This window comes from Dromaius novaehollandiae, chromosome 24 (assembly GCF_036370855.1).
Source record: "Dromaius novaehollandiae isolate bDroNov1 chromosome 24, bDroNov1.hap1, whole genome shotgun sequence".
Taxonomy (NCBI): domain Eukaryota; kingdom Metazoa; phylum Chordata; class Aves; order Casuariiformes; family Dromaiidae; genus Dromaius; species Dromaius novaehollandiae.
The window spans coordinates 9,491,098-9,515,372 of NC_088121.1; the positions used below are offsets into that span (position 1 = coordinate 9,491,098).

The window sequence follows — 24,275 nt, forward strand, 5'->3', positions numbered from 1 at the left end:
GCGCAGCGCGGCCCCCCGCGCTCCCTAATTGATATTGATGGGCCCCATCGGTCAGCTGTCAGCGCCGGTTTCAGGGGACCACTTAGAGAGCCGGGCCGAAATCTGGTTAACAAATTCATTTAGGGCTCGGCGAGTCCTCCCCCAGCCCCCCCGCGCTCCCTTCATCCTCCTCCTCCTCCTCCCCCCCCCTCCTTCTTCTCCCCGGCCCTTTATACAGACTTGATCCGGAGCGATGCGAGTCAAACGCCGCCCAACCGCGCTCGCATGGGGCCGGCGGAGCATCCCCCCCCCCGGGCCTGGATCCCGTCCCCCCCCCCCCGGCTCCTCCATCCGTGATCCGGGGGGAGGACGAAGGCAGGGGGCCCCGCCCGGCCGCCTTTACCTTTGTCGCCCAGGATGCCGTCGATGCTGTGCTTGGCTTTCTTCTCCCCGTCTTCCTCCTTCTTGTCGCAATCCTCCTCTTCCTCTTTCTTCCCGAATTTGATTCGTAGCACCCGGCTAATCGAACTCACTAAACCTCGGACAGTCAAAGGCAGAAAAGCGAATATAAGCTGCCGGGGCAGGACGCCTGGGCCCCCCAAACCGGGCGCACTGACCCCCCCCCCCAGCCCGGCAACATCACCCCCAAGGTGGTGCCCCCCCCGCCTTGGCTCGCACCGAGCGCAGGATCCTCGCAGGGGCGAGATGCCGGCCCCCAAATGAGAAGCCAGGACCCCCCCCCCCAAAAAAAACCCCCCCCCCAAAATCTCCTAAACAGTCCTACGTGCGGCCCTGCGTGGCCATTTTGGGGGTGCAACGTCGCTTTCCTCCTCGGGGGGGGATCCCCGCTTGCCCCCCCCCCCCCGAGCCATCCCGGCAGCAGAGGCGGCGCGGAGCCCTCCCCCGCCCGGCGCCCGCTTTGGAGGAAAGTTTTTTTGGGGAAAAATTGCTTCGCTCCGGGGGCTTTTTCTCCTTTTTTTTTAATTTTTACCCCTCCCTTTCAAGCCGGGATATTTGCAGCCCCCGGAAACATGTCGGGGGTCGCGGGCGGGGATGGTCATCTCCCGACATCACCGTTTGTCGCGGGGGTCGGGGGGGTCTTTCCTGCCCGGCAGCCTTCTCACCTGAGGGCACCGTGCTCCTGTCGCAGTGCCCGTCCTTCAGCAGCCGGTCCCGGATCTCCCAGCTGAACATCCCGGGATTCTCCCGCTTATATTCCTCGATTTTCTTTTCCACGTCGGGAGTCGCGACCTGCTTTTGGGAGCAATGGGCGCCGATGCGTTGCCCGCGTGTGCAAGTGCAGAGAAAAAGGGAAGGGGAAAGGGGGGGGGGGGAAAAACCACTTTTAATTTAAAAAAGAACCCGAGACATCGTTCAGCTCGGTCCTGCTTCGCCCCGGCTGCCGATTTCGGGGCTGAGAAGGGGGTTTGCAGGGACGGGGAGGAGGAAAAGCCAAAAGCGCCCCTGTTCCCCCAACCCGGAGCCTTTGCAGAGGGGGGGGGGAGAAAAGCGGCAGGGCCGGGTGGACCCCGGGGGGGGGGGCAAGGGAAGCGCTGGGGGGGTCATATACACCCGGGCTGTTATTCCCCGGCGCTGCAGCCTGCCCGGACGCGCCGGGAAGCGAAGCCGCTGCCGCTTGTTGCGCGGGGGGAATCGCCCGGGTTTAACCCCAGCCTTCGCTCGGGCAACGTTTCTTTTCTACACCGCGCAAATAAAGCGGCACCCAACGCGTTTCCGCGGCGCAGGGCCCCCGCTATAGCGCGGCCCGGCTCTGGGGGGGGGCCGGGGGGGTCCGGCCCTCGCTCGCTCACCCTGGGCTTGCTGCCGCCGATGGCTCCGGGCCGGATGGAGCCCGTCTCCTGGTAGCGGCAGAGGATTTTGGAGACGCAGCCGTGGGAGACGCGCAGCTGCCGGGAGATCACGCAGGGCCGGATGCCGTGGTGAGCCATCTCCACGATCTTGTGGCGGATGTGGTTGGGCAGCGGGCGCCCGTTGATGAAGACCCCGCCGAGCTGGTTCACCCTGCCCTGGCCCAGCGGCGTGGAGACTGCAACCGCGGGGCCAAAGCTCAGACGGGGCGGAGGGGGCCGCGCCGCTTCCCCCCGGGGCTCTGCGCCTTCGCTCCGGGCAGAGCCGCCCCCATCCCCGTCCCCGTCATCTCTCCTTCATCCCCATCCCCGACATCTCTCCTTCATCCCCGTCTCCATCGCCGGACATCTCTCCTTCATCCCCCGACATCCCTCCTTCATCCCCGTCCCCATCCCCGACATCCCTCCTTCATCCCCGTCTCCATCCCCGACATCCCTCCTTCATCCCCGTCTCCATCCCCGACATCCCTCCTTCATCCCCGTCTCCATCCCCGACATCCCTCCTTCATCCCCCGACATCCCTCCTTCATCCCCCGACATCCCTCCTTCGTCCCCCGCTCTGCTCCGGGCAGCCCCCAGCATCAGCGCAAACGCTTTTTCGATCGACCCCCTAAAACCCCCAAAAAGCGCCGCACCCCCTTTGCCCACCCCCCCCGCTCTCCTCCGCGGGCACCGCTATATTCATCCCTTTTTTCTCTCCTTTTTCCCCCTCCTCCTTTCCCCCCCCCCGGGCGTTTCAGACCCCCGTTTGCAATCGCAACAAAACCTCAAAACTGCAATCGCGAAGCAGGAAAAAAAAAAAAAAAAAAAAAACTTTCCGAGCGCTGCAGCTCGCGGGCAGCGCCGGATTTTTATTGCCAAACAAACTTTGGGGAATAACCTCTTCCGAGACCCTCCAGCTTTTTCCCTTTCTTTCCTTTTTTTTCGGGGCAAGGCGCGATGCGCGGTGCGGGAGCGGCGGCGGCTCCGCAGCGGGGGCCCCCGGCTCTCTAATCCCCCGCTCGCCTCCCCGATTTGTTTAATACCGCGCAATGTAGATCTTGCAGATTAATACGATTTCACAGGCTCAAAATTAAAAAGAACGAAAAAAAAGGAAAAGGGGGGGAAGAACTCAGCTGCATAATTTGCAGAAAGGCTGGAGGGGGCGAGGGACGGCTAAGGCGAGGGGGTGATTTTCTCTATACAAAGAAAAGTCGATTCCAGAAATTGCCTCGCAATTTAAGAGGAATCATGCACTACTAATTCAAAGTCACTTGGCCAGCGCTCCCTGGATATATCATTATCGACAGATAACACTCGAGTGGCCAATTTTACATTCAAGAGGTGCGAAAACCACCGGCCGCTCTCCCTTTTCATTATTCCCAGTCATGTTGTGCAAATATTGTTGTAATCCTTTGATCCTTTCCCTTGCCGTCTGTTTTACTTCGTTTGCTACAGAAAAGCACTTCAGCAAATCCCCGCGGCTTGTGTGTTTTGCAGCCGCCGCGGTTCCCCCCGCGTTTGGGTTTCGCCACTTGATCACGGCCCGCAGGAAAACGCGCCCGTTTAATAAATGCGCGGAAAGGGCCGCTGCTCCCGTTCCGCCTTTTTTTTTTTTTTTTCCACGAGGGGCGAAGCAGACGCCTGGGGAAGCTCCTGCACGACACTCGGGGAGGTGACGGCTTCCCGGGGGGCTCCCGGAGCCCCAAAGCCCCCCCCGGGCCCGGCGAGGGGCCCCCGGCTTCCCCGGCCGCGGCGAGCGGATGCCGCCGCTTCTTCCCGGGAAAAGTCGGGAGCGATAAGTTGGGGGGGGGGTTTATTCCCGAAATTGGGATGTTCGGCGGGGAGGGGGGGAAAAAAACCCCAAAACCATAAGAACCCGCTAAAAAAACGTCAGCAGGCTGCGTGGAACTGCTTAAAAAACGCCCAGCGCGGTGCGGACTCGGACGCGCGCGGGGGGAAGCGGCGTGGGACGCGGAGTTGGATGCCCGCGGATTTCAAGTCGCGCCCGGAGGAAGAAAAAAAAAAAACCAAAAAAAACCCAAAACCCCTTTAATTAAGCGGCGCTTAATGAAGCGGCGCTTACTTAAGCGGCGCTGCCCGCACCTACCTTCCAGGGGGAAGCCGGTGCGCGGGTAGTTCTGCCCCGGCGCCGGGCGCATCATCCGCGGCACGGTGCCGGGCAGCGCGGCCATGGCGCGGGCGGCTGCGGAGGAGGCTCCGCGGCGACGGGCGCTGGCTGCTCGCTCGACCTCCCTCTGCTCCAGCCCGCGGCTGCAAAACAAGGCAGAAATCGTTGCTCCGAAAAAGGAAAAAAAAAAAAAGGGGGAAAAAAAAAGGAAAAAAAAAAAAAAGGGGGGGTGGAGTTGGGGAAGGAGGAGCGGGGGGGGGGATAGGGAGCGGGGGGAGTCACCCACCAGAAATTCGCCTTAAAGTTTGCGGGCTATGTCGCGGCCGGCCTGAGCGGGCGCTCCGCAGGAATGCGGTGCTGGGCCGGGCTTACGGATTGGGGGGGGGGGGAACCGTCTCCCCCTTCTTTCTTATTTTCTTATTTTTTTTTCCTCTCGGTGGTTGGTGCCTGTCGGGGATGGCTGTGGCGGGGGGGGGGGGGAAAGGGGGAGGATGCGGATGGAGGGTTTGGAAGTTGTTAAAGCGGCGGAGTCGGGCGGGCGAGGAGCCCCGACTGCGTCGCGATAGGCTCCGCCGCTTTCTTTTATTCATGAGCGGCGACGGGGGTCCCGCGGCAGCGCCCGGGGACCAATAAGCGACAGCAGCTTCCCAGCGCGCAGGCGGGTTATTTATTATTATTATTATTATTATTATTATTATTCATTACTAGGCTCGGCCTCGTTTGGATGGAAAGCTCGGGGTTCCCCCCCCTTTTTTTTTTTTTTTTTAAATAAATATATTAGTGCGGGGTTAAGGGAGCGAGGAGAAACTTTAGGAAAGTGGTTTATTCGCCTAGAAAAACTAAGCGCGCCCGGCCCGAGCATCCGTGCGCTGCCGCGGTCCCCAAAAAGCAAATATCCCCCCCCCCTGCTCAGCGCTCGCCTCTGCCCTGCGGTCCGGGTCCCTTGGGGGGGGGGGGTTGGGGGGGCCTGAGCTCGTTTTCAGCCCCCCCGCAAGCCCCCATCTCTCGGCGCTGCCCCTGGCTTAATTAAAAGCGGAGCATCGCGGCGGCCGCGCTCTCCCGCGGGCTGCCCGCTCGCTCGCACCGCCCGAGCAGGGAGCGGGGCAGGATCCGTCCTCGCAGCGGGACATGACGCCAGGGCCCGCGGGCCCCTTTTGTTCGCAGCTGCGAAAGGACTTTCGGCGCAAACCGCTGGAAACTTCGCCTCCCCCCCCCCCTCACCCCTCTCCCGGGGGAAAAAAGCACGAGCGAGGGGCTTCTGCGAGCCGCCCGCACCCCAAACGCCCTCCCCAAACTCGCCCCCCTCCTCGGGCACCCCCACAACTCCCCCCTTCTCCCCCCATCGTCTCTTAAAGCAAATATTGCCGAATAAAAGCACCCCCGGCAGCGCGGCCGCATCTTCCTCCCTCGCTCCTCTGCCTCCCCAGCCCAAACCTCTGCGTTTATCACCTTCCCCCCCCCCAAAAAAAAATAAGGAAAAGGGGGAAAAAAAAAAAGGCAACACCGACAAATTCTTCCCGAGGTGTCAAGTTGCTCCCGAAATCTCCCGAGCTCGGCGCGGCGCCGAGTTTCGGGCTGCCGCAAACGAAAACCGGGGCGGGCTCTTCCCCCCCCGGCCCCAAACGCCAAATCCCGGGGGTTTGGGCAGGGAAAAAACGGGCGGCGGCGAGGAAACGGGGCTGGACGGGCCCAGCTCGGGGCACCGCGATCGGCCGCATTCCTCCAGCGCCGCAGTAATTCAATTATTTGCTTTTCGCCGGGTTAAAGCGGGGGAAGAGCCCGGCAATAAAGTTGAAAATTCAATGTTTCTGCCGCCCCGGGGCCCGAGGAGCGGGGACAACCGGCGGCATCCAGCCCTTTCCCCCGCCCGGACCGGGGGGAAAAGGAAAAAAAAAAACGGGAAATATCCAACATTTGGAGCAAGAAACGCGGCTCGCTCCGCCCGCACCTTGGGGGGGCACCGGGTTAGTCCCCAAAATCCTGCGGATTGGGGCCAAAGCGGGCTCGCCCGCGGGCGGGGGGGTGTTTTCAGCAGCCCCCGGTTTTGGGGTACGGGGGGGGAATTGGGGGCTGCCCGGCGTTTGCACCGAGCGTTTTTCCAGCAATTTGGGAGCGCGCAGGGGTGAAACGGCGCCTCCGCCCGTTACCTGCGCGCCCGAGCAGCGAGCTGGGAAAGGGGGGGGGGGTCCCTTTTTAATCATTTTAATTTTTTTTCGCCCGATGCTCTGCCCCATTAGCCGTGTCCACAGAAAAAGCCCCTTTTTTCCCCTCTCCCGGGAGCAGAGCAATAGATTAAAACAAGCATCAATCAGGAAAGAAGTAACCGCTTAAAGGCACAGGGCAGAATTCCTCGCTTCCCCTTTTCCTCCGCGCATCTCCATGGTTTCCTAAGGTATTTTTCTGCTCCATAAATGCCGTATATCACTATTCCCTTTGGAAAAAACGGGTTTAAATCAGCGCCGAGACACGTCGCGAGCAGGAGGGACCGGGCCGGGCTCCGGCAGCACCCGCCGGTGTTGGATATCGCTCCCTTGCAAGGGGCTAAAACGCCCCTGCCAGGCTAGGAAAAAAGGGCTGCTTGTTAATCTGGGCTTCAGAAAGGCGCAGGTTAGCTAAGCCTGCGCGGAAAATCACCGAGGCGGGAGCGCAGCGCCAAAGGCGAGGAAACCCGAGCCGAGCGCTTCCCCGGGCTGCGCCTCGAAATAAAAAAAAAAGTCGCACTAATTTTTTCCGAGATGCGATTCAATTCCTGGACTAACACGGATCTAGAAGAGCGCAGAAACGAGAAATCGCCTTGCAAGATAAGTCCGATGCGTCTCCTATCTCTTTAACGAGTAAAACCCGAAGAATTTGATCACGGGTTTTTTTTCCAGAGGTATGATACGAAAAAAAAAAAAAATGCCTGGGGATGAATTATTTAATGAAAAGTTGCTACCTCCTGCAATTACAAGCAGATTACTAATGTGGGAAGGTTTTCCATCCGAGATCCCGGAGTAATAAGCATTATTTTTTTAAGCGATTATCCAATAAATCTCTCTTTAAAGGGTGATAAATCCACCTTGAAAACGGGGGATTTAAAAAAAATATTTCTGAGGGACTTCCGCATTTTTCAAAGTGACCATTGAAAAAATGGCGAGGGGAAGAGTAACACATTCAGGCTGAAGTGCTTGTTTTCTCAGAAAACCCAGAAAGGAGGAATATTTGCAGCGGGGCTCAGCAAGGCGGGCTCAGGAAAGCAGTGCTTATTTAAAACCGTGGGTCAGAGCTGGAAAACACAGCGGAGAGCTGTTAGAGAGCTCATTGCCAGGACCAGAGGAGCAGCTAACATAGACATGGACTTCACATAACTAAAATCGCTCACATCAAAGCCCAGAAGGGGCCAGATGAAGAGGATGAAGAGCCCACAGGTTGCCCAAGGTCCCTGGGCAACAGCAGCTCTTCTGAAGGTCATCTGCAGCCAGGTGGACCTCATCTCCTGCGAGGATGGGCCTGCTGGTCCCAGGGGGGTCGGAAGAGGCAGAGGCAGGTCAGGGGGGGCAGGTTTGGGTCTGGGGGCCTCCTCCTGCCACCGAGCCCCGGAGAGGGTGACCCTCTTTGGTCGCGTGGCGAGCAGTTCTCCCGCTTCCTCTGCCTCCCCCGCTTTCCTAGGGAAACAAGGCTCTGTTTATTTGCAAGCGATGCTCTTGAGTTAATCGCTGCAGAGGAAGGCAGTCCCATGCAATCAGACCACGGGTTCTTCCCAAGCCCCAAAGTGGGGAGAAAGAGCTGTTTCTCTTCCCAGCCTATTCCTAAAGGAAAGTTTGCATTTTTTTTTTTGCACCAGCACAGGAGCACTCTGCATTCAAGAGACCCCCGTTAGCCACATTGCTCCTTCGCATGGAGCCGGGAACTCATTTAGCTTTTCCCAGGGACTTTCTCAAGGGGCAGCAAGACCCAAACCCAAGGATAAAACTCCTTCAACTCCCCCATCCAGAGGCCAAACAAAAGACAGTGTCACAACACCGCCGGGCCGGATTCCTCAGCCCTCCTCTGCCTCTCCACTGGGTCAGGCTTAATTTGCCCAGAGTGCGGTATTAATAGGATGTAAGCTGCGCCCTTGAACAATTACCTTATCAAAGCATAACATCTATGGAATGAGCGGAGTATTTTCATTAAACAAATCAAAATAATAAGGCTGGCAATGGCCTTGTTCATTCTTTGAACTGGTAAGTGGCTTTAGAGATATCCAACGGTACCACACCAACTCCCATTCCTCTGGTAGGCCCTGCTTAGTTTTTTCCCTAAAGAAGATTAACTGCTCCTTGCTGAAAGGCTCAGCTCTACTCTTGTCAGGGAGCACAGACTAATTGGGTTTACCCCGCGTACAACAGGAGTCCTGTACTCGCGCTTGTAGTCTCAATTCCCATTTCACATGGCTTTTTGGGGCGGGGAGAACACTTTCCTCCCCGCATTTGGTTTCTTTGGCATTTTGCACATCACCCAAAATGCACTAACACAGGGCCTGGCCATATAGGGAGAGGGACCATAACGCAAGAGCTGCTCCTGGAGCAGGATGAGGGGGCAAAAAGGGCATTTTCCAGAAGACCATGCCCTCAAACAAGCCACGATGCTCCTTTGCAAGCTATACACCCCAATCCTTGACTTTCTGGGAGAAAGGGTCAAACTCTGCCTTATCTGCTGTCAAATAAATCCCACTCGGAGCCAGAAGGTGCAGGAAGACAGCAAGGATGCCAAAGGAGCACGCGGTGCTCAGGCCTCCGCTGAAGCACGTGCAATCAGATGGAGCAAGCTGCATATTTGTCTAGGTGAATTAAGAGCACAATCCCTTCTTCCCAGAGGGAGCAGTTGCTTCATATTTATACATTTAGTCTTACAGGTGTAAAATAGGTTCCCTTTATGCTTATATAATAATTTTTTTCCCCATTTGAATTTCAAGGCTTTATTCCCTTCTTTGGATTCAAGTCTCCTACCTGCACCCGATTCTCCCTATTGCCATTAATTCCTTCATCACAGAAATGAATTCCATTTAATTCTCTATAGTGGGTGTTAAGGTAGATCAAAAAAGGACATTTGCAAAGGTTTCTTCTTCTTCTTCTCTTTCTCCCTTGCAGTTTCCAGCTCACCTGTGTCCTGCAAACGCTCGTGTTTGAAGCCAGGCCACATTTCACCACCTGCCCTCTCCGCTGCATGCAAGGCAGAGGTGGGTATCAGGAGCTTCCCAGGTCCTGTTGTTTTTACAGCTATAGCTTATAAAGACTGGACTGTATTAAGATCAACACAGCCTCTTAGGACCCTGAAGTAATGTAGCTTCACACCACACTCACTGCAGCTTATAGAAACACAGCACAGGCCACTCAGTTAATTAAAATATCAATAGAAATCAGGCAGCAGCAATAGGGCTCAGCCCAGCCCTTAGCAGGTATCATGTTTTTCCTGGGTTTGTTGCTGCTGCAATTTCAGTGTTACAACTCAAGCTGACCCTTAGGAAGAGTTTTTGGAAGCCCTTTATTCAGTACCCAACTCTGACAGCCACTCTCAAGGTTTTTAATAGACACATAAGTTTAACACTCCCATCTCAGGTTAGGCAAGACCTTCCAGTCTCAGTATTACATCAATGCAGCCATTTTACTGCCCAAAAGTCATGTTGCATTAAACCAATACTGTTACAGCAATGAAAAAAAGCCAAGAAGGTTTAAAACCTCGCAAAATTTTGCTATAACATCTAGAATTAACACTCCCACAATGTATTCACATATTCTACCAATAACCAACACCCTTCAGGAAATAATACAATAAAACTCACTTGTTTTAGCTATTAAAATTATAAAACAAGGTACATACCAAGGACTGAAGACCAGGATGCTGCCTAAGCACTGAAAAGCTGCTACTGAGCAACTGCTGCCTTTTATAGAGCTGGAGACCCTTCAGGACCCGGTCATATAGCAGGGGCCCAGCACAGCTGTCCTAGGTGAGCTGAGTTTGTGGTGTCTCATGGGTCTAATTGAGGAGGGGCTTGGAGTTTGCTCCCTTTGCTCTGGGGCTTGCAGAGAGCAAGTGTGGGTAGAGGCAGCTCTCAGCAACTGGTTGAGAGTAGTTAGCAGTTAAATAAGTGTATATTAAGAAGAAAAAGTATTTGTTTGTGCTTTTCAAGTCCTGGAGAGTGTCATTTTTTCCCCTGGACTGTTTTCTGCAAGCTCAAGGTAGGTGCAAAGCAAGCGCTGGGTTGCTTTTTAGAAAGTTAAAAGCCTTGTAACTTTTCTGCTTATGTCTTTGGACCTGAGATAAAATATATGCAAAACCTGTGTTTACTGGGGTAGCTAAAAGATATTAGTCTCCCTTTCAGAAAAGCCAAAGAAGCATTGTTTTGTTAGCTTTGACTTTTGTTTTTCCCTGACTGCTTGTTGCTGTTCTCCCTATTTTTGGGGTGTTTAGGGGGGTGCTGGCGCTAGGGGCTGATGCTGGGGGCAGGGGCAGCTGAGCAGCCTGGGTGAGACAGTGCCTTATTCTGCATTAGATACTGGCAGTATCCAAGGCCAGGGAGCTACAGGCAGGTTGGTGGGACCTCTTTGCCCCTGTGAGCCCCAGGTTGGTGGGGGGCCTGGGCAAGGGCACCTCTGGGTGTCTGCAGCACGTAGAGGTGCAGCTGCAGGAGCAGCCTGAGCTGTCTGTGAATATTTGTTATGTCCCTCTTGCAGCAAAGACACCCTGAGCCTGAAACAAGCTCTACTGGGGTTAATGCAAGCTGCAAAATACAGCGTAGCTCTGAGCTGGTGTTTGCTGGGTCTCTTTGGCTGAAGGACTTGACTTATCTCAAGGGCAGCAGGTTGAATTCTCACTTTTGCTGCCGGACTCCCTGCAGCCTCCTTATCTGGTTTTGGTAGGACCTTTCAGTAAAAGCAGGGTGATGCTTCTGTGACCGCCTTGTTTTCCTGTGTGCAAGCTGTACGGGTCAGTGATGCTCTTTTGTGGTGTGTATATAGTGTCTGGCACAAGAAAACATCCCGAGTTTTCCAGGTTTTGGGCTCGTGCCCTGGATGGAGCTGGTTCTGCTCCATCGGTGCATGGTGGGAGAGGGTTGTGGGCTCGGGAGGGCTTCCCCGAGCTCGTCGCTCATGAGCAGGGGCTGCAGTTCTTGCCCTGGTCTCCCCCAAATCGAGCATCTCTCCCTGGAAGCCAGTTTGGCTTTTGGGCACTGCCAGAGCGGAGGAAGCAGCAAGCAATGAGTTTGGGGAGGAAAAGGTTAAATCCCGCAGTGCAAACCTCCGATTCCCCCCTCTTTCATTCACACCAGGTAGCTTCTAATTACTCCAAATGGGAAAGGTCAGGAGGTGGGCGGAGGCGGCTGCAACAGGGAGAAAAATGTTTTATTAGCCTGTGAGTTGAGGGCCCCGCGTCCCCTGCCAGGGCACGCCGCCGGGCTCGGCACGCTTCGGAGCCGGAGCGATGCCGAGCGGTTTTGCAGGTGACCCTCGTGGTGGCCGGGTGTCCCTCGCCTGCGCGTTGCCTTCGGCCTCGCGCGGGTCTGCGATGCTCGGGAGGAAGAGCGAGCCGCGATGACGTTACAACAGTGATTACATCAATTCACAGGGAGACAAAACCTTGGGGAAGAAAAATCCCGGTCCAAGAAACGCGTGTATCTTTTTTTTGTCTGGAACAGATAAGTCTTCAGAAACACAGAAGGAAATTTGCACGCGTCTCAGCCTTATAGCACTTAATCTCACGCAGTAATCATCGCGGCTTGGCTTGGCGGAAGAATAATTAGACAGATATTAAAATTGCAATCAGCTGTCACTGCCATCTAATGAGAAAACCCTGTGTGATCAACATCTGAACTGCTTGCTGGAGACCAGGGGAGCTTCCCGGGGCCCCGGGCTGGCTGTGGCACGAGGAGGGTGACGGGACCTGGATTTGGGCAGCGGTGGGGGACCTGTGCGGGGACCGGGAGCTGGGATCTTGGTCACTGTTATGCTGAAGACATCACTGCTGGGTTGTGAGGTGCAGCTGGACCTGAGGCCTTCCCATATATGACACCCGTCCAGGGACCTCTGGTTGAGTCTGAAGAACCGCCTGAAGACCACGAGAGAGGAAACATCATTTCCCGAATTTTCCTTTTGAGGGGAGAGGTTCTCCTCTTTCCTGTTAACTTCTCTTCCCGTTCTCCCCATAATCAGTTGTCACTTGAATATTTGACATAGGTGACCGGCTGGTGAAAGACCTGAACTTTAGGTTGTTTCGATGTCTTTCAATGCACCTAAACCTTTGCAGAGCGACCTCCTGTCCCCGGTGCGGCTAAAGCCGATGGAGATGTCCTGGCCGCACGGGGAGGTGGATCAGGCTGATGGAAAACACGTGCCAATACTGGACTTCTTGGGCAGGGAGGGTGCACAGCACCTCGCAGGACTGGGCCCCCATAGCACAAACACAAGATGAGATTTTGATCTGAACTGTGTTGGCAACAATCCAAAGCAACCTGTTGACTTCAGTGCGGTTGCAGCCGGATTTATACCCGGTGTAATGGAAAGCAGGGTTGGGGCCGTCTTCTAAAAGCAGATATTCAACATTCCCAAGTTTCTCTGCAGTGTTAGAGACTTGTTCACCTGCTTTTCCTAAAAGGATTGATTCTCCCGCAATAGTGAAAATCAAATTGCATTTTTTTTCCCTCCCCCTTCATCCCTTAAAACTAAAATCTTTCCAGCTTCAGGATGACTTTTTTGTTGTCAATTAGATTTTCAAAGCCACATTACCGGCATCATTTTTAAGCCCCTGGCAATATTACCTTTGGATGATGTGATATCTGAAGAAGACGGGTCTCTTGCTCCGCTGTGCCTGAACGTCTCGTACCGATGGGAGATAGCGGCGTGGAAAATAGCCTGCGCAGCCCCCAGTGAAGGCAGGAAAGTTAACGCATGGGCTCGGCGTACGAAACGACCCCTTCCCTTATCGTAATCCCTGGACCCGCTCACCTGGCGCTGCCCCGCTCTCCAAGCTGGAGCATCTCCCGGGCTGCGGAGCGGCAGATAGTCGATGAGCCGCCTACTTATTGCGGAGCGCGGCGGGCGTAACGGGGACCGAAAATTGCTCTTAAAAATTAAGTTGCTGGGGAATTAACTTCTAAAGGGTGGAAATCCTCAGAGGAGGGGGCGAGGGGTGCTGGCTGTGTGGGATTAAAATCGTGCTCGTGTTCTTCCCGCGTTGCCTGGCTCTGCTCCTGGAGAGCCGAAAGCCTCAGGTGGGTGAAGTTGCTCCACCACGGAGACCTGCAAAATGTCTCTGATAGTGCTGATGGTCTGGAAAGCTCCTGATGGAGGTGAGAAAGGGGAGAGGCAGAAAAGCTACAGAATAATCCTTGGCTGCTTTAGAGCATTTTCGGGCTGCTGTCACCGCTCGTCTGCAGATGATGGTGGCCAGAACCGGGTGCACCCAGCACCTTGCTGCCTCGCTCTCCTGTGCCATCACCTGGTGGGAGCTGAAGCCCCGTTCTTGCGTGTCCATCCCTCCTTGCAGAGGGTGAAGCTCAGAGCATCTCTTTTTAAGCAACAAAGAGCTGTAAAACACGTTTCCTGGGCAGGGAGTGAGAAATATTGGGCGCAAGTACTCCTGTGGGTATCCGACCTTCCTCCTGGAGTGAGAAGATGGCTTCTGAGGTGTGGGAATCCAGGTCTAACAGTAGTCCAAAGCTGCTCTGCTGGTGGACCGGGTCTAGACCCATGGATGGAGAACAGCCTGCCTGGCAGGGCTGGTGGGGCCAAGGCTGCAGCATCACTTTCAGCTGAGCTCCTCTCAAGCTGCCGAGTGGCCTTTGGTGGGACACTATGGATCTTGTACCAGCCCCTGGCACCTCTGCTGCCAGCTTCATGGTCCCTGTGTGCTGTTGTGGCAGTGCTCACCTCCATCCCGGCTCCGTCGGGAATCGCTGGTGACCCTGGAAGTTCAGCAGGGCTGAAGTCACGCTTGAGGCAGTTTGGAGTAAGCAAGGGAGCGAGCGCTTGAGCGTTGGCCTGGAGAGACCTCTGCTGAAATGCAGGTAGCTCGTGGCAGCAGGGCACGGAGGAAGCAGCTCCCTGTCGCCTGCTTAATCTTTATCAGTCTAAATTTAGAAAATAGCATTGCTTGTTGTCGGCTGGCTTTGCTACAGTGAGCCAGCTTCTGATGGCAACAGAGCAAAGGCTTTAATTTGCTTTTCTTCAAGACGGGCCTTAGAAATAAGGTTGGAAAAGCCCCCTGAAGCGCAGGCTGAATTCACTCTGCCTTCCTGGAGAGAGGCTGTCCTAAATGTGACAAGACCTGTGGGGTCAAATGGCAATGCCGGCTAGCTTGAAAAAAACAAAGCAAAACCCTAAAGTATATTTACTGTGTTGTAATCCCGGAGAGGTCTCTGAGGATGGGCAAAGCCGTGCAGCGTTCTGGTGTGAAAAATAGCAATCCTGTGCCCAAACAGCTGTTTGGGGCAACGTGAAGTGCTTGAGCGAGCTGAATTGATGTGCAAGTCTCTGCCACGCTACTTCTCCTTGCAGCCGCCGTCTCCCAGTTCCCGCTAAGCCAAAAGACATTGTTATAACCAGCGCAGGGAGAGCGGAGTGGGAAATAAATTGCTAATAAAAACTCTAGGGGATGCCGCGTGGATAAGAATGGAAAGGGAGCCTGGCATACGGTTTCGCCGACTTCAATGGAGTTGCACCATGTTGTCCCTCCACTTGCTTTTGGTGATAAATTGCAGCGCGGTTGTGACGGGAGTGGCGTGATTAAGCTCAGATGTCTTATTAAGATCTCTCCCTTCCAAAATGTCATGTTGCCTTGATGTTTAAAGGTCTCTGCGGCGCAGCAAGCGCAGCATTGTGGCGAGCAGCAGGCTCCCGGCTCCCTTTCACGGCGTCGGGGCCGGGCGAGCCCGCCGAGACGTGCGTGCGCGGGCAGGATTGGCAGCTCCCCTCGCAGCCCAGCGCCTGCGTCCCGACCCTGCTGCCGGAGCTCGGCTGGGGGAGGAGGGGGAAACGCTCGGGGCCTTGCGTTGCTCCAAAGGCCATCCCAAAATCTGCTGGTTCCTCCCTGCTGCTTCGGCCTCCGGGGCCCGTTCAGCCCTCCGTCGCCTGGGCTGTGCGCCGGCTGCACCGAGCCATCGCTTACGGCCGCTTGCCTTCTCCAAGCAGGGTTGTTGTCCCTTGCTGGTGGGTCTCGGCTGTCTGGCAGCACGTGCACCATCTCCACAACCCGATGTCCTCTCTTGCCCGGCCCCGCATTGCAGCTGGAGGGGTCCAATCCTGCCACGCAGCTGGAGCTCGTGCAGCGGGGATGGTGTGTGGCCGGGGAGCCGTGGCCCTTGGGCAGTGACGGGTGACCGCGTAGCCCTTGGTCAAGGACGGAGGGGTGTTTAAGAGGTTCCTTGAGCCTTTTGCTCTTAAGGTCAGCCCTCGGGGCCTGACGCAAGCGCAGGTTGTCATATTCCTGCCTGCAGCTGAGGACTGAAGATGGAGCTCCGGTTCAGCAGTTCTCTCTGAACTCTGCACGTGGGGAAGCGCTTGGGTCAATCGGGAGCTCGGTGCTGCTAGAGGCAGCAGCACGAGTCCAAAAGGCAATGTGGAGGGCGGAGGTGGCCCGTGTCACAACTCCCCCCCTTGCCATGGGGCCTCCTGCCCCATCTGCTGCCGCCGTGCTCTTGCTACCCTGCAGCGTGGGGTGGTTTTGGGAGCTCTGCAAGGCTCTGCTCCACGCCTGACTTGCTCTGTGGCTGTAGATAAGCCTTCTGCAACGAGGTGTCTGGAGTTCAAGTGTAACAGCAACTAAAGCGATGTGACAAAGGTGCTGTCCCATGCAGCAATGGGGACCTCGTCCTGCAACGGGGACCCGGACATTGCCCAGCTGTGCACAGAGCAGAAAGAAGCAAAACGTGCCCACGATCACGTTGGGATTGGAGCCGATCTCTTCGCACATCCCCGAATGCGAAGGGATGCTGATCCGCGAGGCCGGGCAGCGCTGCTTGTTCGGAGAGCAGAACTTCCCTGGGGTTTGCCCAAAGGCTGTGAAAGCACTGCCGATTTGGTGTCTCGCCTCTGCGGTTGCTCGTTTAGCAGCGTTCTTGTGTCCTTAAACCGTAACTACGTGAGCGAAGCTTCGGCGCGCTTAAACGGAGCTCTGGCCTAGCTGGTGTTTCTCTTCTGGACCAGCGCCCAAAACCTTGTATTCGGGGTGCTGGATGGATTGAACTTCTAGTACGGCTCCGAGGAGCTGATACCTCCATGGCGATGACTTGGTTGTCCTCTTTCCGGGGGTCGCTGGCTGCTGCCGCTCTGCAGCGGCTCCGGTTCTCCATCGGCAGCTGCCTGCTGCCACCCCGTGGCCTCGGCCGGGAAGTCTCGGGGAGGCAGCGCAGCCCCCGGGGCCGCAGGTGGGAGCCTTGCCCGGCTCCGGGTGCACGGAGTCTGTCCCCCCCCGGCCATCCTCCTCCTCCCGGCTACCTAAACGTGGGGCCGGGCTGGGCAGATGTGGCAGGGAAGTGATCTGGATCAATAAGGGATCATCTTTCCCTGTAGACACACGTAGATGGGAAGCATACGTTGCTGGCGCCTTCTTCCAAAGCAAAGTTACCACGGTGAATTAGTAGCAGTGGACGAGTTGTCCTGAAGCAGTTCGATTTTGCTGAAATCTTGGCCTGGCGATAGCCCGTTTGGGTTGGGTTTGGTGGGTGGTTCAAGCCCGTGGTGTAGCTGAGCTGCCTGGGAGTCCCATGAGAAGCAGCTTCAACTTCTTCCTCCGCTCTGGCAATGGGGGGCTCTTCCAGCCTGGAGAGCCGGGGAGGAACAGGGAATGAAGGAAGGAACCCAATGTGCTCTGCTTTTCCTAGATGTTTAGTGTGTGTATCTTGGAGACCTCGCTTTCTCTGGATGGGCTCAGCCTTTCCTTCTGGCTCGGTGCAGTCTGGAGCATGGTGGCCTTTCCATGTGCTGAACATCGGTGTGAATCAAGCCTTAATAGAGGATCATCAGGGTGGCCATAGGGGAAGCTGTCCCCACGGTGCCTAAGCAAGTCTGGGGGGAAAAACAGCATTAGTACTGACTTTCAGTGGGATTTGAATGCCTGAAAATATCCCCTTTTCAGTGTCTAGCGTGTTGAATCCCTATTTGTGGTGGGAACCTTTGGTCTGAACAAGGCCTAGTGCTAATAACTAGGGGCCTAGACAGGTGGTGCTGGCTTCTTCTGCAGGCGCGTTGTCCAAATGTCGACAGAACTGCTCTTCTGTTAGGCTGTTGCAACCTGGATAGCGTGGTGGCAAGGTTTCTCTTCCCCCAAAGACTTTGGGGCTTGGTTTGAGTGCGTTTCTATTCGAGATACTTGGCTTGCCAGGGCACATCAGCGGAGGTTGACTCCCGGCTTTGCTAGGTAACGCAGATGCTCATGCGTTTTGGTGAATTAGACCTTGACTTAAAGTCTGCAGAAGAAAACATCTCAATTTTTTTGCTTCTCCGTTTGCAACAAGCTGAATGTATTGGTGCAGAACGGGCTGGTATGGCCAGGACCGCCACTCTACCAGCGTCCTGGTCCCGAGACCGCTCCCAGTACCTGCCGAAAGCACCGAGCGGCTGCTGTGTGGGTCCTCTCCGCAGCGCGGGGTGGTCACGCTCGTCTCCGCGGCGGCTTGCAGATCGGGAGCCGTCTGCGCGGCAAGTCCTGGAGGGAAGAGAGGAGCCTCCAGCTCGGCTCGCCTGTCATGGGAAGTCACTCATTTCCTGCCCTGGGCTCTCCGGGGAGAGAAGCCTCTCTTTGACAAGCTCCTTAATTAGCCAGAAAGTTGGGTCATAACCACTGCTGTGTCTCCCCTTGTCATGGTTAGACTCCAGGGTGTGTGAAAAATTGAAACAGTACAATGAGCGTTTAGAGCAACCCGTGTTAATTTTAGAGAATGAAAGGAGGAATTTTTTTTTTCCCCCTGTTGATAATGATTTTCGAGTGCTGAATACCCTCAGGAAAGGAAGGGAAAGGGGTCTCTTTCTGAACAGCTTTAGAAACGTGTCCCTTCGGAGCACCTGCGGTGCCGGCGGGCTTGTGCATCGGGCTCCGGTGGGGCTCCCGTAAGGCGCGTCCAGGGCTGGCTGCCGTGGCCCAAAGCTCCCGGGTCTTTGCTCTTGCCGTCAGGGCAGTACAGGGGAGCGAAAGGCAGGCCTTAAGCTTTGGAAAGCGCGGTGATCGTTGGTCTTTGGCAAAGCACCACCTCGGCTTTAGGAGGAGATTGGGGGAGTGTAAATACACTCGCTAAATGGGAGCGCTCGCAAGGCTCTTCACGCTTCTGAAGAGCCAACATATCCCGAAAGCCAATGGAGTGTGAAGTCAACAGAGCTTAAGGAATATCTCTTTCTGAACAGAATAACTGACAAGCTCAACCCAGAATGTATCTTGAGCGGTCATAAAGCCCCACAGCCCATGTGAACTGGCTCAATTTCGTTGGAGCTTCCTGACTCCAGAAGAGGATCTGGCTGCTTGGTCCTTTAACCCTTCCTCATCCCCGTGCTCCTGAGGGGAAGGAGTCAATCTGGGAGCAGCGGGTGCGAGGCAGGCTCTGCTTGGGACACTTGTGGCAACTTCTTGGTGTCCGAGGAGTCGGCAGCGATTGCTTCACGCAACCCCGATGCTGCGGTGAAGCCTGTGCGCAGGGATTTGTGCTTTGATCCCACTGACTTAAGCCAGATGTTTTCTGAACTCTACTGGTTTCCCTGGCATTGTGCACGGTGCAAGACATCCTTCCCTTGCGGTGACTACCAGGAGGCTGTCAGGGAGCCTGAGGATTAGCAAAGTCTGTCCTGGCCTGGGAGGGAACATCAGTGATTATAATAGGGCAAGGTTTCCAAATTTGTTGTCTCGAGTTGATCAGTGACTCGCTCTTAGCTCTTCTTTCATGGCGATGAAGGAATGGCTTCGTTCTCCTGCCGCGCTCAAGTCTGAAGCTGTGCAAGTCGCTCCCAGAAGCCTGGGGGCATGGTGAGCCCCTTCCATGGGATGGGGACAGGGCTCCTCTTGCCCTTGGCCATGTTCCCTGGGCATCACCTGGGTATTTCTGCCCCCCTGATTACTTTGGGGGCTCCCCATGTGCTGCCATATGGTCCTGGTTGCTCAGACCTTTCCTTCGGTGCCCGATATCCTGGACTTGACAGCTGTACGCAGATAAACTCTTTGCGATGAAGATGGGCCAAGGCTGCTTTGCAGGCCCTGGGGCACGGTATGCAGCGCGGATTGCTCCGGCCGCAAGGCAGAAGGTTGTCCTGGAATTAGTTACTCCACTTATTACGGAGCCGAGGATAACGCAGTGCGTGTGCTTGGCTTCTCCTGGGCCTGATCAGCTGCCTGGCTCTGCTGCCTTTCAGAGTTCAGAGCAGCTTTGATTTAAGTATCTGCTTATTCCAGCGCCGTTTTTTTCTCCGTAATACTTCCACTCCTGTAGTATCTGATTGCAATATGTGATACTCGAGTCTCTGACACAGAAAGGTACTTCAGCGCGTTTTAAATCCTGCCAATAACCTTAGGTATGCGTGAAAGTCCTGAGAAGTGGCGTCTTAGGCTAAGGGCTTAGTTGCTCGGAGTATTTTCAGTGCAGATGAGATCTGTCGGGCTTCTCCCCGGTGCCGGTTGTCTTGCCGAGCCAGAGGACGGGGGGCTCAGCGCGATTAGCAACGGCAAGTCTGCCTGGGCGAAGCCCCACGTCCTGCCCCTCGGAGCAACGAGCTTGCGGTTCTGGTGGGCTAAACGTCGTGCAAGTCCTGGTGCCTCGGTTAGTCCTTCTGGCAAGCCTAGCGTCCTCGCCTGGGCTCCCGAGGCAGCAGGTTGCTTGGCCCTGGCTCTTCCTCGTCCTTGGGTCCAGGCAGTTAAGCTCCTGGCTTCTAGCAGGAGCTCCGAGCGCAGCGGGAGCAAATGCCAGTGTCCCATGTGTGAAATGCGCTGGGGTTGTGCCCATTTCACAGATGGGAGACGAGGCTAGGAAGGACTCACCCCACGTGTCTCTCTGTTGCAAAGTAAACAGTTTAACCTGGGTGTCAGAGGACCTTTTTTTGGCTTAACTCCTCTGCTTTTTCCATAGACAACTATGTAAAGGGTAGAAATGCAAAAATCTTTTCATTAATCCCCTTGTCTCCCTGAGTTAGTGGTCAATCTGGAATAACAGATCTGATTTTTTTTGCTCAGGCACTTTGTGGCCTTGGAAGGAAGCAAAGCATGATGTGAGACCAAATTCTTATTCTCCTTAGGCCTGAGCCCCTTCTTAAAAACCCTCTCAGCCAAGTTATTTGCAGAACTTCTGCCTTTGTTTTGTTTAATTGCTGTAATAATGTTCAAAGCTTTGTTTATATAACAGCAGTTAAGATAATAAAGGTAAAATTTGTGTGCACGGTGCCTTCTGAAGTAATACAGGCATGGGAGTCCAAAAAAAAAATTTGTGTTCGTTCAAAATTGATGCAATTATTTGTGTAATGTTTCAACAGCAATGAAAACATCCCCGCAGTATTTCAAAGCCGAAAGCTTTTGCCAGACTGCTGAAGCTCAATGACTCAGGTACACTGAGGCCGCTTTATTGCATTTCCCAGTTATTAGCTTCCGCACTTGTCTGGGCACGCTGCCATCCCTCTTCGCAACCCCGAGCTCGCGTTTCCCGCGTCTCCCGAGCGATCGGCGCTACTGTGAGCGCGTGAGGCTCGTCCTTTGGCCGCTCTGCATCCGATTCAGGTCAAGGATAGGCGCTCATTTTCCAGGCTAATGCTTGACCTCCACCGGCTATAGCGGGAGTGCTCAGAGCTCAAATACCGAGAGACGGGACTTTGTCGCTTGTCTTTTGGTTTTCTGGGTCTGTGCGGGAGGACATGGCCGGGGTGGAGCGTGCCCGAGAAGCTCCTCGGTGCTGCGGTGAAGGCATCAGCATGCAGGAGCCATCAAAAGCGATGGCGAGAAGGCGCCTGGGCTTCTAAGACCTTGCGCTTTTTCAGAGCAAGCGCAAAATAAGGTAAACGGCAACGATGCCAGCAAGTGGCTTTGCTGCAGTATATAGAGCATTTGGCATCCGTTCAGCTGAGCGGAGGTGCAGAAATGAGAACAAGTCTCTCCAGACAGTCTGGGTTGGTTAGGAGAGAGGCAGGTCCGTTGATTTAGTCTCTTCTGGAGTTAGATTGCCTGATGCTGCTGCTACGAGTCCCTGTTAATGCAGCAGACCTCAGAGCAGAGGCTCTTGCGTAGACACTGGCTCTTCACTGAGCTTTCTTAGGTGCTGCAAAAGCAAGTTATACCTGCTAAATCCCTTGTGCGAGCTCTGGCTGTTTCGTCGTCCGGCTTCAGGAGGTCTGCAAGCATGATGATGCCGAGAAAGCGCCCTTTAAGGCCTTCCAGCCCTTTTAAAGGGAAATATTACACAGCCAAAGGGGAATTCACCTCATCCGGGCCAACGTTTTCCTTGTGTTAAGGTTTAGGAAAATGCATTCAAGGGGTTAAATCTCTTGCCAGGCTCTCAGTGGTAGTGGCAGAAGAGAAAACATGTTGTTATGGGGTCAAGGTTAACAGTTGCACCAGAGAACTTGTCTGATAAATGAACGTTTAGTGCTCCCGCTGTGGACCAAAGAGTGACAGCTCTAATCAGGGTTTCTCGTCCCCGAAGACTGGTCTGTGTGAGAGCTGTCTGCTAATGTGCACAGTTTAGAAAGGGGCCTAGAGCTGTAAGAAACGGTCTAGTGAAAGAGCTAGGACTGGTTTCCAAGGGCTGAGCTCCTCTCAAGCAGTGCCTGTACATGCATCTCTTCTCCTGCCTGGTCTGCTAATAGCTTGGCTTCCGAGCTGGTGCTGTGCATTCAAATGACATTTTTTTTAGCAGGATCCAAAAAGACAATGTCCTAAACACACTGGAGAGTGAGATGTCAAAGACCGAAGTCTTGCTCCGCACCCCTTCCCCCAGACTGACTTCAAACACTGCTCAACAGTCACAAGATGACCATTCAATTAAATCCTTCATTCCCACTTGACCTTTTAACGAAAGCCAAATCATGATTCCTCATGTGGATGCCCTCCTGTGACATGCGTGCATGCGTCTCCACAGGCGCAACGCAACGTGCTTGCAAATGAACACGAGCAGACCCACGAGCGCTCTAGGAAGCTCGGCTTGGTCCGGTTCCTTCCAAGAAGATGTATTTGACCAACCTAATTCCAGTGACTCCACTGCAGCCGAGATGTTTAACCCAGTGTGTTTAGGAGCTGTATCCTTCAGTGTGTTTAAAACAGCTTTCAGTCTCACACTGGTGTTTCTGTTGCTTTTTAGATGGGTGACCCTGCGCGTAGCGAAGAAATCCATGTAGATGGTGGGGAAAAAACGCCCATCGAACCTTGCAGCAAGCCATCTATTGATAGCGGATATACAGGTAAGGAAGACTTTTATTTCTTTGGCCTGCCGGGGTAAATAAGGGAGAAGACTTGAAGGGATGGTGGTGGCTGGAGTGATGCCATTTAAAAGCTCGGATGGAGAAATGGAGCACTCGGAGCCGTGCAGCGGAGCAGCAAACTGAGTCAAGGAGGAAGGGCCTTGTGCCAAGTCTTAAGTGACTGGGAAAGAGCCAGTTGCCTTAGGCCAGGGGCTGAGAGAAGCTCGTGGATTAGCTTGATTTGTAGTGGGCCAGAAGAGGAGTTCCTGGCGCGTTATCTTCCCGGCTTGCCCGCGGAGAAAGGCCTTGGGGGTAGATCTTGCCGGAGAGGGAGCACTTGTCTCCGAGGGCCTTGGGCAGGTATGCGAAAGCACGTCCATCAAGGTACCGTTGCTTTTGGAGAAGACCTGGAGAGTCCCGCGTGTTCCTACCAGGTGGCCCCAAATCGCTGAAACGCACAAAGCCGCAATACGCTCTGATCTCCCGCAAGGCTCAGCGCCGGCGTCGCGCTGCTGATCATCAAAGCGCCAGGTGGGTGTTGACTGCTCAGCCTTGGGAGAGCTGGCTGCCTCCGCGCACGCTGAGCTCTCATGCGGGCTGGGTGTTTTGTGCACTTCTTGCCGTCTTTGCTGCTGGAGAAACGTCTGAGGACTCCGCCGGCAGCGCGAAAGCCGGGCTGAGAACTGTGCTCCGCGTGTCGCTTCGTGTTTACTGCATCCCGCTCGGAACAACTCTGCGGGACTGACGGGAGAGAGATTTTGTGCTGCCGGGGTGGTTGCGTTGCTGTTGCGAGGTGGAAGGGTTCCCATCCGCAGCTTGCGAGTCCCCCAGGGGAGCCAGCGAAGTGCTCCGCGGTCCTTCTGAATGCCTGGAAGTGTATTTATAGCCAGCCCCAGGATGTTTACTGCTAACGAGATGTGTGCAGGGCTGCAATCATATGAGTCAGTGTTGGCAGTCTTGGCTCAACTGATCCGAGCTTATTCCTGTTAGTGGTGTGTGAGGACTTAAACAAGGACAGGGCTCTGGGCTGTTGGATGCTGCCTGGCAGAAGAGTCTCTTCCGAAGAGCTGGCATCTAAATAGACAAAATCCAAAGCGTGGAGGGGGGGATGGAGGGAAAAGGGCTTGTTTTGAGTCACAGCGATGGTTGGTACCAGCCCTGGGATCAGACGCCGTGTCGCGAGCTCTGCCCCACGTCTCCCCTCCTGCACCGCGCCGCCTCGACCAGGAACGTGCCACCGTGACTAGGTCCAGCGTGAAGGTCTCCAAGGACGCGTCGCTGGGAGGTTCATGTGGGTTTTGTTAGGGGCATGAAATAGCGATGCTGGTAAGAGCGTTTCGGGGCCATTTATCACTGTCCAGGCGGACGGGGGTGGGAGACGGGCGAAGCCAGCTGACGGACCCGCTTGGTAGCTGTAACAAATAAGTGAATAATGACAAGCAAAATCCCACCTAACACACAGCCCCCTTCTCCTGCCTCACCACGTGCATTTCTCTGCTCAGTCCTGCCCTCTGCCTAGCATCTGCAACGCCTCCGGCCCTGGAAATAACGGGGTGGAGGGTGTTAGCTGCTGTGAGAAAGGTCCTCCCTTCCCACTTGGAGCTCCTTTGCTAGAGGAAACTCATTTGTTTCTCCGGCTGAGGGTTTTTGGGTAGGTCTCCTGTGCCAAGTTTGTGTCAAAAGGGAGGCAGGGGAGCAGGTGAGTTTGGAAGATGGATGTCTCACCTGTTAGGTCGTGTTAGTGTCAAGACATAGGCGAGACATTGGTGTGAATAGATATTAAGCTAGAAAACCCAAGGAGAAGAAAAATAGCACGTAGAAATAAGGAAAAAAGCGCTTTCAGCTGAGCTATCTAGGTGTCACACTGCTTGGTTGATGCAGAGTGTTTGGAGCTGCTTCGTAACAGCTTGCAGATACTGCGTGCTGGGCAGCTTTTTGGGTTTT

The 24,275-nt window shown here is 54.9% G+C and overlaps 1 protein-coding gene across 4 annotated transcripts in view; it reads right to left on the reverse strand.

Annotated features, from left to right (window-relative positions):
• The window catches only part of PAX7 (paired box 7), a 107,061-nt gene extending 102,928 nt beyond the window's left edge, over positions 1-4,133 (reverse strand). Inside the window, exons 1-4 of one of the 4 annotated variants that reach the window (XM_064497119.1) lie at positions 3,937-4,133; positions 1,791-2,026; positions 1,104-1,230; positions 383-511 (exon numbers count right to left, since the gene is read on the reverse strand). In XM_064497119.1, coding sequence (XP_064353189.1) covers positions 383-511; positions 1,104-1,230; positions 1,791-2,026; positions 3,937-4,021 — 577 coding nt within the window. In that variant the 5' untranslated portion in view covers positions 4,022-4,133. Of the gene's footprint in view, positions 1-382; positions 518-1,103; positions 1,234-1,790; positions 2,027-3,936 lie in introns of all 4 variants that reach the window. The other 3 variants (XM_064497117.1, XM_064497118.1, XM_064497116.1) reach the window with 3 other exon arrangements.
• Between the last annotated feature and the right edge of the window lie 20,142 nt (positions 4,134-24,275).